At 36.6% G+C, this 13,187-nt stretch overlaps 1 protein-coding gene across 3 annotated transcripts in view; it reads left to right on the forward strand.

Moving 5' to 3' along the window:
- Nucleotides 1-12,194, forward strand: part of LOC126175374 (39S ribosomal protein L28, mitochondrial) — a 37,185-nt gene extending 24,991 nt beyond the window's left edge. The window contains exons 3-7 of one of the 3 annotated variants that reach the window (XM_049922144.1): nucleotides 8,384-8,642; nucleotides 8,771-8,914; nucleotides 9,430-9,608; nucleotides 9,697-9,774; nucleotides 11,896-12,194. In XM_049922144.1, the coding sequence (XP_049778101.1) occupies nucleotides 8,384-8,642; nucleotides 8,771-8,914; nucleotides 9,430-9,608; nucleotides 9,697-9,760 (646 nt within the window). In that variant the 3' untranslated portion in view covers nucleotides 9,761-9,774; nucleotides 11,896-12,194. Of the gene's footprint in view, nucleotides 1-8,383; nucleotides 8,643-8,770; nucleotides 8,915-9,429; nucleotides 9,609-9,696; nucleotides 10,540-10,567; nucleotides 10,686-11,895 lie in introns of those variants that run through there. The other 2 variants (XM_049922143.1, XM_049922142.1) reach the window with 2 other exon arrangements.
- The last annotated feature ends 993 nt before the right edge of the window (nucleotides 12,195-13,187 follow it).

Here is a 13,187-nt window from a genome sequence, read left to right on the forward strand (position 1 = left end):
CCATGAATCACCTACAGATTTAATTTTGTATTCTTCTACTACATTAATGGCCAAAACATTGTGGCTATTGCCCATGGTGATATCGGATGCCATCCAGTGGCAGGCATGCAATGTGGTAAATGAACTGTACTAGCAGACCAGCAACAAATCAGGAATCTTTCTTGCAACAATACAGGTCACAAATGGGGCAATCTGTTGACATAATGGACTTTGACAAACGACGGATTATTATGGCACGAAGTCTGGGAATGAACATATCAAAAATGGTGAATCTACTCGGTTGTTCATGTGCTAGTATTGTGAGCAACTATGGTAAGTGGCTGAAGAATGATGAAGCCATGGGTAGTTAACAAGGTGTTGAATGTCTATGCTTCATCTCAGAAAGTCAGAGTCAGAGGCTTGTCCACTGTGTAGAGCAGGATAGATGGCCTTCTGTGGAATATTTCATGGCAGAGTACAGTGCTGGTGCAGGAACAGTCATTTCAGAGCACACTGTGCAGCACACATTCTTGAACATGTGGCTCTGCAGCAGGTGACCACTGTGTGTTCCCCACAATGTGTTTGACCTACTGACATTGTCAGTTACGATTTCAGTGGGAAAGGGATAATTGACATGGAACTGTGGATCAGTGGAAACATGTCACCTGGTTGGATGTATCAAGCTTCTTCTTGCACCAGGTCAGTGGTCATGTCTGGATATGCCATCATTCCGGCGAATGGCTGCTCAAAACAAGCACAGTGCCATTGATGCCGGCCAGTGAGGTCAGCATTATGCCATAGTTGATGTTAACCTGGGCTTACATGCACCTGTGGTAGTAACCAAAGGTAGTAATCAAAGGCACCATGACAGCTAAGGGCTATATGAACATTATTGCAGACTATCTGCATCTGCTCATGCCGTTTGTTACCTGATGGTGAGGATAGGGTAATTGGCATGTCAAGGCCAGAATTGTGCTACAGCAAATAATTACATGGGCCCTTGGTGTCATGATGATTAAAATTCTTCTGGGTGTTGTACCGCATCATTGTATAAAGTACTTTAATTATAAACTTAAATCAAAATTTCGACCGTATTACAACAGCATAGGGCCTGTTGTAATATGGCTGAAACATTGATTTTAAGTTTATAATTAATATATTGTAGACAATGATGTGGTACAACACCCAGAAGAAGTTTGATGATCATGTGCTACAGTAGTTTGAGGAGCACGATAGTGAAGTCATGTTGCTGTCTTAGCCACATAATTTGCCTGATCTGAATCCGTGGAACACATCTGGGACACTATCGGGCGCCAGCTCTGCGTCTGTGAATCATTGGCCTGTAATTTACAGGATTTACTTGACCTGTTTGTCTCATACCTCCAGGAACCTACTAAGGACGTGTTGAATCCATGGCACACAGAATCAGTGTTGTATAGCATTCCAAAGGTGGGCCAACACAGTATTAAGCAGGTAGTCATAATGTACATCTCATTAGTGAACGATGACAAGAGGCTGACAATCTTAAATTCATGGGATAACAGCTTCATAATAAATTAAATAAGGAGCGTACCACAGAAGTGCTGTAGCACCTAAACAAATCTTTATTTGCAATGTAATTGATGATGACATATAACATTAAAAAAGCTAACATACTTCACATAGTTCCATTCATTAGTACTTGATAGGATCATTGAAATGAAATGAAATGGTGGTATGGCATTGTAGGCTGGGAGGAGGCGGGGAAGTTCGGCCGCCGTATTGCAAGTCCTTTTTAGTTGACGCCACTTCAGCGACTTGTGAGTCAATGATGATGACATTTTTGGGGGTAGCTCATCAAGCCATGCTAAAAAGTCTTTTGATTCCAAAAGTATGTAATATCAAATTATTTATAATGTGAACTCATGAACTTGATACAGAAGCCTGTTCAAGGAACTTGGGGATACTGACTACTGCTTCCCAATTCCTTAATGAAATGTGTCATAAATAATATAGTACCCAAAAACAAAGATGATGTGACTTACCAAATGAAAGTGCTGGCAGGTCGACAGACACACAAACGAACACAAACATACACACAAAATTCAAGCTTTCGCAACAAACTGTTGCCTCATCAGGAAAGAGGGAAGGAGAGGGAAAGACGAAAGGATGTGGGTTTTAAGGGAGAGGGTAAGGAGTCATTCCAGTCCCAAACTCTTTGTCTTTAAATATGTCTGCTTGTGTCTGTATATGTGTGGATGGATATGTGTGTGTGTGCCAGTGTATACCCGTCCTTTTTTCCCCCTAAGGTAAGTCTTTCCGCTCCCGAGACTGGAATGACTCCTTACCCTCTCCCTTAAAACCCACATCCTTTTGTCTTTCCCTCTCCTTCCCTCTTTCCTGATGAGGCAACAGTTTGTTGCGAAAGCTTGAATTTTGTGTGTGTGTTTGTGTTCGTTTGTGTGTCTGTCGACCTGCCAGCACTTTCATTTGGTAACTCACATCATCTTTGTTTTTGGGTATGTTTTTCCTTCGTGGAATGTTTCCTTCTATTATAACCAAATAATATAGTACCATATACATGTTTTTCAAACAAATAGCTAAGTTCATTTAATCAATGCAAGAAATAAAAATTATCTAAATATAGATTTAAAGTTGCTTAATTTGACCCAGAAAGGTGTTCATTAATTGGGAACACGCATTTATGGTAACTAGCTAAAAAAAAGTTTAGTTATTAACAAAGCATTGGTAGCCAATTCCTCCTATTCCATTGACAAATTTCGTAATAAAACCATTTTCTGTACATATTATTAATAATATCAAATAAAATAAGTATTGTGTAAAATCATAACTAGACATCTTCAGTGCAGTAACAAGAACACTTTGTGTTGTAAACAGCTCTCTGTCCGGTGTTTTGTGCTTAATAGCCTAAGAATTTACTTACACACTGTAAGTTTATTTAATAATCCTTACATAGTTTATAATATAATGAATCCATATAACAACTTGAGGTACTAAGTTTGTGTGCCAAATCGTGTAGTGATTAACAGAAATGTCCTGATTGATATTCGTTGACATGACAACCAACTTACTATTATGCCAACGTATTATGACAGAGTTAATTGAAATATTTCTAGACAATGATGCAGTAATCAGTCAGAAACAAAACATTTCCATACCACATTCTAATACTTCTCACTGCAGCTTAAGTGGACTTTGATAGACCATAATGGTAAGAGAGTGAAATGCTACTGTATCCTGTGGAAGCCTCATCATCTCTGAATAACTACTGCAACCTACATCCTTCTGAATCTGCTTACGATATTCATCTCTTGGTCTCCCTCTACTATTTTTACACTCCGCACGCACACACACTTCCCCTCCAATACTAAATTGGTGATCGCTTGATGTTTCAGAACATGTTCTGTCAACGGATCCCTTCTTATAGTCAAGTCGTGCCACAAATTTCTTTTCTCCCCAGTTCTCATCAGTACCACCTCATTAATTGCATGATCTACCCATCTGATCTTCAGCATTCTCCTGTAGCACCGCATTTCAGTAGCTTCTGCATTCATTCAAAGTACCAATAAAAATTTAAAGGAAACTACAGCAGGCCAGGTTTTCATTATGTTGGCTACAGTAAGTTTCCAATGGAAAAGTTTTCGAACTGTTTTCTGCTGTGCAGTGTGTCATTAAGAAATCATAAGTGTATAGTAACCATTTCTAGTTGAGTCAATTCATAAGTGACTATTTGCAACAGTGTTAATGATCTCAAAAAAGGCAAAAGAACAAAAATATTTTGAAATTGCAAAACGTGGCAACTGGAAAGAAATTCCTCATTTATATGCACTGCTTTGTTATTCATTACAAAAGCAGCTAGTTTTCTATTAATTAATTTTCTTTTTCTTCACAACATTTACTGACACAGATATGTTAATTCAGTCAGTTTAATAAATCATTACAATTATTACCAGTGGATTTCTTTGTTCCTATACTTCTTACCCTACAGCAGATTAGAGAAAAAAGAGAGCCAGTTAGAAAATGCCTGCCCATACAAACCAATTTTTACAGATGTTCCTGTACAAAGATTGATAGCTAATTTATCGGTGATATTACTTTGTAATTTTATGCCTGACATCTGGTGCTAGAAAAATATACTGGCTTGTTCCTTGGAGCACTACTAGGATGTGCTATCTTCTATTTGCATACATTGTCAGATATGAAAAGGAGAAAATACAGTGTCAGTATTTGCTCTTGTTAGCTCCTCTCTAGTTTTAAAGGTTCTTATCCTACTGATCATAGAATGAAGGCTTTCACAACTGGATGACATAGCTGCCCGTAAACCTTTTGCGATGTGAGGTCATTGTCCAAGAAACTCTTCTGTTCCTGATGTTTCATCCAGGACTGCGCTGGACATCCTCAGGAGCACTCCTCTGCTGAGTCTTGCTGACTGACTGGTCGGACGTCCGAGAGCGACATAAATACTGTAGGAAGGAGGGGGGGGGTGGTAAAAGTAACATGATGTGATGAGCAGAGATAATCCTTGTCAGCAATAAAACTTAACTATCGATTGTCGTCTTGTCAAAGATAAAACTGTGTAACGATTCTGCAGAGCTACTGTCCATATATCGCTAAGTTTCATTGCCCCCTCTTTCCTATTAAAATTATCCTGATGCTTATAAAATGGCTACTCAGGGAAAGAGGTAAAGAGAATTTTGCGACCAAAGAACAGAAGACCGAAGGACAAGGATGAACCACGACAACGGAGAAACACAGTTTCTCTCCCTTTTATTAAATAAGTAATGGATCAGATCGGTAAGATTTTACAGAAACATAACATCAGACCAGTCTTTAGGCCAACAAAGAAAATAAGTAGAGTACTCCGATCTGTGAAGGATAAACACAATCTTCTGTCGACATGGTGTATACAAAATTCCATATACATGTGGTAAAGTTTATATTGGAACTACCAAGAGGAGCATAAATACATGGCTAAAAGAGCACAAAAGTCTTTGCCGATCAGGAGAAACAGAGCAATCAGCTGTAGCTGATCATGCTATTCAGTCAGGAAGCCACAAAGTGAAGTTTTATGAGACAGAAATTTTATTTACAATGTCACATTATTATCCACAGCTCTGTAGAGAAGGCAATGAAATTTAGCGACATATGGACAGTATCTCTGGAGAATCGCTAGACAGTTTTATCTTTTTATCTTGGACAAGACAACAATTGATAGTTAATTTTTATCACTGACAATAATTATCTCTGCTCATCGCATGTTACTTTGACCACACCACCTCTTCCTACAGTATTTATGTCACTCTTGGACATCTGACCAGTCAGTCAGCAAGACTCAGTGGAGGAGCACCTCTGAGGATGTCCAGCGCAGTTCAGGATGAAACATCAGGAACAGAAGAATTTCTTGGACCATGACCTCTTATCCTACTCCCAAAAGTAAATCCCTGATAATGCATGTTTTTTGACAGTCAAGCAGCATACATCTAGGGTCGATGGGAGAGTATAGAAAAACAGATACACAATAACAATGAAATGTAGAGTGGTATACCAGGTGAGTAGATTGTTACCTTATAGCATTTCAGTGTATGCCTGAATACCTGTAGATATTTGTGACACGTTTGACGTTACCCCTTAAATAAAAATTTATTCAAGGACTTTTGACATACACCTTTCATAATCTTATTCCACCTTGGATTTTATATCACGTTTTCTTGTTTCATGACAAGTTACACATCGTTGAGGATCTCCTTAATTTGGATCTACAGAGTGAGCAGTATATTTAAGCTAATGGTGTGGTACTGCACATGTGAGTTTGTGAAAACATTGAACAAACAGACTATAAATACAGAATGAATGCATGTGCATAGATGTACTAAATGGCTGTAAAGCAAATAAAATAGCTTCTTTAATGCACCATTGTAGATGTATTGTAAGAAATTCAGTTGAATTGGTGAGCCTCGGCTTTGCCAACAAGTAATGTGAAAGTAAACTGCAGAAATTAAGTTGTAGTGGAGTAAGTCTTCACAAAGTTGTTTCCATTGCTTTCAGCATGATTATGTCATTGATTTCACTTGATTCTTGTGGCTTTAAAGAGTAATTTCATAGCACAAGAAGTGAGAGGAATGTTATGCAGGAGAGTTCGAATTTTCGTGGAAAAACTTTTTCGTTATAGGCCTGAATATCTCCCCCTTTTGAGACTACAGAGTTTTCCTCTCCTGTTTTGACACTGTTGCAGGTTCTTTAGGAAGAACTGTGATTTTTGTGAGTATTTCAATACAAACTTTGATTTTCCAGAGAAAAAAATGCAATGGAATTAGTTAAATTTTACAACCTGGTGCAGTCAGTATATTTTTCAAGAGTGAAACGAAACAGAAACATTATCATGGACAATATCTTCAGAGATTGTTCTCAAATTTATAGGTACAATGTGAGAAAAATTAGGAATATCATGAGACAGGCTTAAAAAATGCATTACACCAAAATAATAGAAAGCTCTCAGAACAAAATTAAAACTATATGATCAATTGTGGAAGAGTTATCAGGGCAGAATGAGTGTGGTCAACATAATACACCACTCATATATAAGAATCAAACAGTTGTTGATCCACCAGAGTTAGGTAAAATATTAAATAACATAATTACTTCTTGTCAATAGTCTGCAGATTAAATTAAAATTTTATTGCTGCAGGACAATGTATAGAACTCTTGAAAGATGGTGATATGCCATTAAAATATCTGGAATGATTTTAAGGAAGAGGCTAATGTTCAAACGGTATAGTATTGATTATTTGAAAACTGACATGGTTCTTAGCCTTCAAACATGATGATTAACATCTGGACGTTTCACATTGAGTGGTTTAGAGTAAGTGATTTATAGATGCACAATTTCAGAAGTTAGATTATAACAGTAACACTGAAATTAATGCAACTGTGGCTTCCAGCTGTGAGCAACACTGCTGCAAAATTCTGCATCTGGGTAAGACATGAACTTGGACAAGGGTACTTAATAATAAGCTGGATGTTTGTTTCCAATATGAGATAGAGGCAGAGATGTTACTTCACAGTAAATTCCACCAGGCAGCTCTCAGGACAATTCTGCCTGCTGCACAAGATAGCAGAACAACTCCTGGCAAATAAAGGCCCGGCAGTGTCATTATACTTACCAGACTGCTACTACTTAAGTGATGAAAGAATAGATGGGATGAAGCATCATCTCTATTATGCACAGGAAGATTACAGGTGTGTTCTAGGTACTGGGCACCTGAATTTTTACATATTTTCTATATCACTTGAAACACATATTATGTAACAAAATTATGAAAGGGAAAGTTGTCACTCACCATATAGCGGAGATACTGAGCCGCTGTTACGCAAAAAAAAAAAAAAAAAAAAAAAAAAAACTGTCGCAAATGAACCTTTTGGCCAGTAAGGCCTATGTCAACAATCTCTCTCGCTCACACACACACACACACACACACACACACACACACACACACACACACACACACCTACAGTCTCAGGCCACTGAAGCAGCACTCAGATTTAGGCCAGTAAGGCCTTCATCAACAATAAACGACACACACTATGGGTTCAGTTGCCTGAGACTGCAGTTGTGTGTGAGTTGTGTGTGTGCGTGTGTGTGTGTGTGTGTGTGTGTGTGTGTGTGTGTGTGTGTGTGTCGTATATTGTGACGGTCTTTTTGTAGTGCCTATACTAGCTATATTGTCCGTGATATTGATGCAGAAGGAACACCACATGGCAGTGCAGAATTGATAAATACTTTCATTTGGTATGTTTGCAAATAAGTAATTGTTGGGTACCAACAGCAGCAAAGTTCATGATATTTTATTAAGATCATAAAACAAAAGAGCAAGTACTACAAATCATAGTACTGTGATAAAAATAGGTCATCATCAGTTCTCTTATTTTATATGTAAATAGATACCTGTTATTGTGTGGTAAGGCATTTGTTTGCAACACCGCTATGTGCATGGGAAGATACAATTGTGGGCATCTCTGGGCAGCAGGTTGAATGCATCATAATCACCTGATATTACCAGAGTAATTGTGCATTGAAATATGTTTGATTTGCTAAATCAAAGGACTCCCCCCCCTCTTTGTATCATATCAGCTCCCTTTTGTTTGTCTTCATTTTGAGACAATCTTTGATTTTGACATTCAAAGTGCTGCTGACTTGCCTGATTGTATTTTGCCAACAGAATATGCTTTCTCTTATGCTGGCAATAATGATTCTTTCATGCAACCTTCATGTGGACTAAGAGCTTTATATTATGTAACCCGAAGTATAACCTTTGCACATTTCAGTGTATTATAAAATTAGTTCTTGTTTTATTAGCCTCCCTTAACTTTTGACACTGAAATTAATCAATTGTGATAAAATTTACAGAACTCCAGTACAAAATGTACCAATTCCTGTAAAATATCCAGCTGAAAGTCATAAGGGACTTTGGGGTGGAGAAGGTGTTATCCAAGGTTTCACAAAGAAGAAACGAACTGTCAGAAGAAATCCGTACTTCTGGACTCCAAATTTAAAGCGATCAGTTGTGTATAGTGAAATCTTGGATAAATATATGTCTGTTGTTGTCACTGAAAGGACAATAAACTTGATCCACAAGAATTGTGGATTTGACCACTATATTTTGAAGGTACTACTTCATCTATTTTTTTTGTTATGTTTCATCAGTTTTTACAGAGAAACAATATTCTTGCTGCCCAATATTTATTGATTTTTGCTTAATGTTGTGTATATAACTATTACTTTTGTATTTTCTAGACCCCTGCATGTGATCTAAAATCAGAGCTAGCAGTACGAATTAAGCGACAGCTTCTAACAGCTTTGCTGAAGAAAGATTATCACACTGATAACTCTGAAAAGCAGAAACAGATACATGAAGATTATGGTCATTATTTGAAATCGGTAAGATTTTACAAGCTACATTGATGTTTATTCTGGAGTTTTCTCTTGCTGGTTCTTTTTCTCTTTGCGTGTGCTATCTCATTAGCTGAATAATTGTAAGTAGTTTCAACATATTAAAACCTGAAATTATAATTACTACTTTGTGGTAAGTGTTGGATATTACATACGGCACCCACAACACCATTTTGACCATAGTGATGTAAAGATGTATAATTCACATATGGTGTGGATTGAAATTTGGTTTGTTCCCTTAGTTTACGTAAGTGTTGCTTTTCTTCCTTCAGTCTCAGATTTGTGTCCTGTCCTAATCAACGAGTTTGCTGTCCAGCCATTTTACCTTTCATCAAGCTGTCCCTCTATTGCATTATTACATTGCTTCCATCAGCCCCTGAAAAAATCTTATAATCTAATTTACCCTAATAACATTTGAGGAATCCTCTTACAGCTTACTATTTCATAAGTGTTTCACCCTGTTCTGCTGTTTTCTTGATTGTATGGAATTCTGTCGTTAATAGTACACTGAAGAGGAAATTGAGTGGTATGGTCTGACCTATCGTGAAGCCTGCAGAAAACTCAAACAGTCAGATGAGGCTTTGTCTGAGCCAAAGCCCCTAAAGCATCAGTTCAGGGCTGAACTGCTTGCTGAATTACTAGAAGAAACTCTAGTCACTGATAAAATTGTCCCAAAGGAAAGGTATGGAGCTGCGTAAAATTAATCTTACATGAAATTTTTAATCTCATTTGTAATGTATCATTCAAACAAAAATTTTGTTTTATTTCAGTGGAGGTTCATGGCTGTCAAGAATAAATCCTTTTGCTACTAAGGATGAAAAACCATCAGCATAAGAAGAAACCCTTAGGTATAAAATTTTTATGACTAAATAAATTACCTGCTTCATAAAAAAATGTTTTATGAGAGAAAATTGATGTAACCAGTAGCATGTTGGCTGACTTTTATGTGAAGTGTAGTGCAACTACAAAAGCAATAACCAACTTGGGCAACACAAAACTCAGTGCATCTGCTTTTGAGGGAGGTCCGCATAAAGTTAATGTCCCAGATTAATAGCTATTGATCTGCAACTCAAACAATCCTAGGTCTGGTTTTTAGATTCCCCATTTTTCGCATAAAAAGAATATGCTAACACATAGCTGGTAAATGTTTTTTAAAATCTGTTAATTTTCAAGACTTGCCAACAACTTAATGTTACATGGTAACAGAAATCATATAGCCAAAGAAATAGATTTGAAAATTACTATTGTTATAGCAGCTGAATTTACTGAATTAAAATAAATGCACAATACCATAGCACTGAACTGGTCATTAGGGCAGTAAACTTATGATGACACTCTTGCTTGTTAACTGCTGTCAAAACAAGTCCAAAGCAGAAGTCCGTAACTACAGTGTGTTAACACTCAAAATTGATGTCTTAAGGCATACATGCCATATTGAGTCATATTATTTTTCTTTCTTTCCTTATATATAAGCTATGTGTAAACTGAATGAGCTATGGACCAAAGACACAGTCAAAAGTTAAATGAATAGTTTTGTGGCAAGGGCAATGTTTTGATATGCCATTAAATATCTGTATGAAACAAAGTAAGAAATACACTTTTCAGTTTATTAATTCATCTATTTTCACCCCTTTATTTCAGGAAATGGTAGGTAGCATATGGATGTACGCTTCGATCTGTGGTACCAGCATTGTTAAAAATGTGTATTTTAACCATTCGCTAAAAGTATTATAAAAAGTTATTAGAAAAGGAATACTTATTCACCAATTATAATTTCAACTCCTATCTGTTCATCATTTCACTCACAGCCAAGATCCTGCATAGAGAGTTTTGGTGCAGGCAATTAATTAACACTGTATCTTTTGGAACGTTCCTGTATCGACATTGTCACACACAAGGCTAAACACAACTCAGACTCGATAGGCACCTATAGAATGTGGTTTACTTATACTAAAAATATTGTGCTTCGTGTATTTAAGAACTTACAGACAGATTGACAATTTCAATGGTTGCGGTCATCATTTGGTACCACACACTACTGGAAGCAGCAATGCATAATGCAAATTATGTTTATTGACCTTGAATGTAATTATATTCAAGGTCTGTTGATATTGGCATCAGTTAAAATTCACCCAAGATTGTGTACAGATTCATTAATTACCTTCAAAATTTTCTCAACTATTCTTTCCAATCAATTTTTCCAATTATTCAAGCAATTATTAATACATTTCCACATCCATATTCAATGGTGCCGAGTGAAATATGAACAGACCTTTCCATTGTTGAGATAAAAATTCACTGGGTTGGCAGAAACTGAGTGTGCATTTTCTTACAGTTGGCTGCACTGATTCAAAACTTGTCATGGATTTCGGAAACTTGACATAAGTGAGAATTACGATCAGCAGACCGAAATGCAGCTGAAAAATACAAAGAAACTTTTTGCATAACTAAACTCCTAGTCAGATCCACAGTGCCTACGAAACAGGCCTACTTTGGTGTTGTTTGCCTAGTTCAGCTTTGGCAGGTAAAGATGGAAAGTGAGTCAAAGGTTTTAATATTTAAAAAAAATTAAAGGATCAGTTGACAGTTTAATTGTTTTTAAATGCTTTAGGTGACCACATATTGTCTCCTTGCATTTTTGGCAAGTACAAAAAATTAGAGTTTTAAATGCATTTTAATTTTCTTGCAATTTATGGAGATCATTCCAATGCATGGATGACTTCAGAATTGTGAGGGACAGGTTATTCCATAATTTTGTACCTTCGGTGAGAGAATTTCTTTTTTTTAAAAAACTTTGATTGCCTGAAAAGAGCAGGATGTAATGTTGCTAGATAACTGTACAGCCCATCCTTCAGTGTCTGTATTGATTTTCTCAGGAAATGTATTTGGGGCTTGTCTTCCAGCAAACTTTACTTCCCTTATTCAGCCAATCATCAGGAAGTAATTCAAAATTTCAAATGTTTTTACAGGGCTTCTTTTCTCCAAGTGCATATCAATTCAGACTGTTCTGTGGTGGATTTTCAAAAAAAATCTAACATTAAAGCTGCTATTTTTAGAACTACTTTGGCATGGAATACAGTTAAGACTGCTGGTGAAAACTCTGGCCACAAGCCTATGATGAAGAAGAAACAGACACCACTGTTCCAACTGAAAATAATTCTGTTGTTAAAATGTTAGATATAGCTCAAAATGAAATTTAAAAAATTGCTGAAAGATGAAGTTTTGTCCTGTATAGACATTGACAATAAAGAATCTGCAGTCAAAGAAATATCAGACGAACTGACAGTAGAAAGTTGTGATAGGCTCACAACAAGAAGGTCAACCACTAGATATTGAATGGATGAAGATGAAGGGTCTGACATAACAAATCTAACACCTCCACCTACCTGAAATGAAGCAGTGGCCATTATTGGTACACTTATGTACTTATTGTACAACACTGCAAAACTTGTAATGAGTTTTTGGGGAAGAATATGACATTCGGTCTTATTTCAAGTGAATAAAATATAGAAACACTTCATGTACTGTACTGTCCCGAACTAAACATAAAATCTGAAACTTACATTACAGGATGCAGGCAACAAAGTTTTTCTAATTTGTTCTCTAAAATGTTGTTTTCTGCAGTGCTATTCATTTTATTATCACTGTAACGGAAGCAGAGAACATAAAGATAAACAATCAAGGCTCAGTCACCCAAGTTTACCTTGCATCTCACTCCATACATTGCTATTTTTAATGAGCCTTGGCAATCCGGCATTTTCAGTAGTCCGGCTAGGTCAAGGTACCAGATTAGAAGGTTTCTATTGAACCTCATTCCGCCAATTCTTTACCACATATTCCCCAATTACTTAATAAGTCACTGTGCCATATATCTCACTACTTAAACATTAATTAAACATCAAATCTTTGCTTTGATTATTCAAAAATATTGACTCTACTGAATGACACTCAGCATCAACAAACTGCATTATGCAGTGTCGTATGTTAAATGTTGAAACTTTCAGGGTACAAAATCTATTAAATCTGAGTACAGAAGGGTAATAAATCAGTCAAAAATTGAGAATTTTAGGAAATCGCTCAACGACATCAATTGGATAGATGTTTACAATACTTCTTACTCAAATGGCAACTACAAAGCATTAATTAAGCCTTCCTCTTTTTAAAATTGTTTTCCCCTAAAGGTAATGCAAATCAAACAGAAGTCAAAATATAAACCATTATTTACACAAGGAATAAAGACATCTTGTGGGACAAAAAGGAG

This window comes from Schistocerca cancellata, chromosome 3 (assembly GCF_023864275.1).
Source record: "Schistocerca cancellata isolate TAMUIC-IGC-003103 chromosome 3, iqSchCanc2.1, whole genome shotgun sequence".
Classification (NCBI taxonomy): Eukaryota; Metazoa; Arthropoda; class Insecta; order Orthoptera; family Acrididae; genus Schistocerca; species Schistocerca cancellata.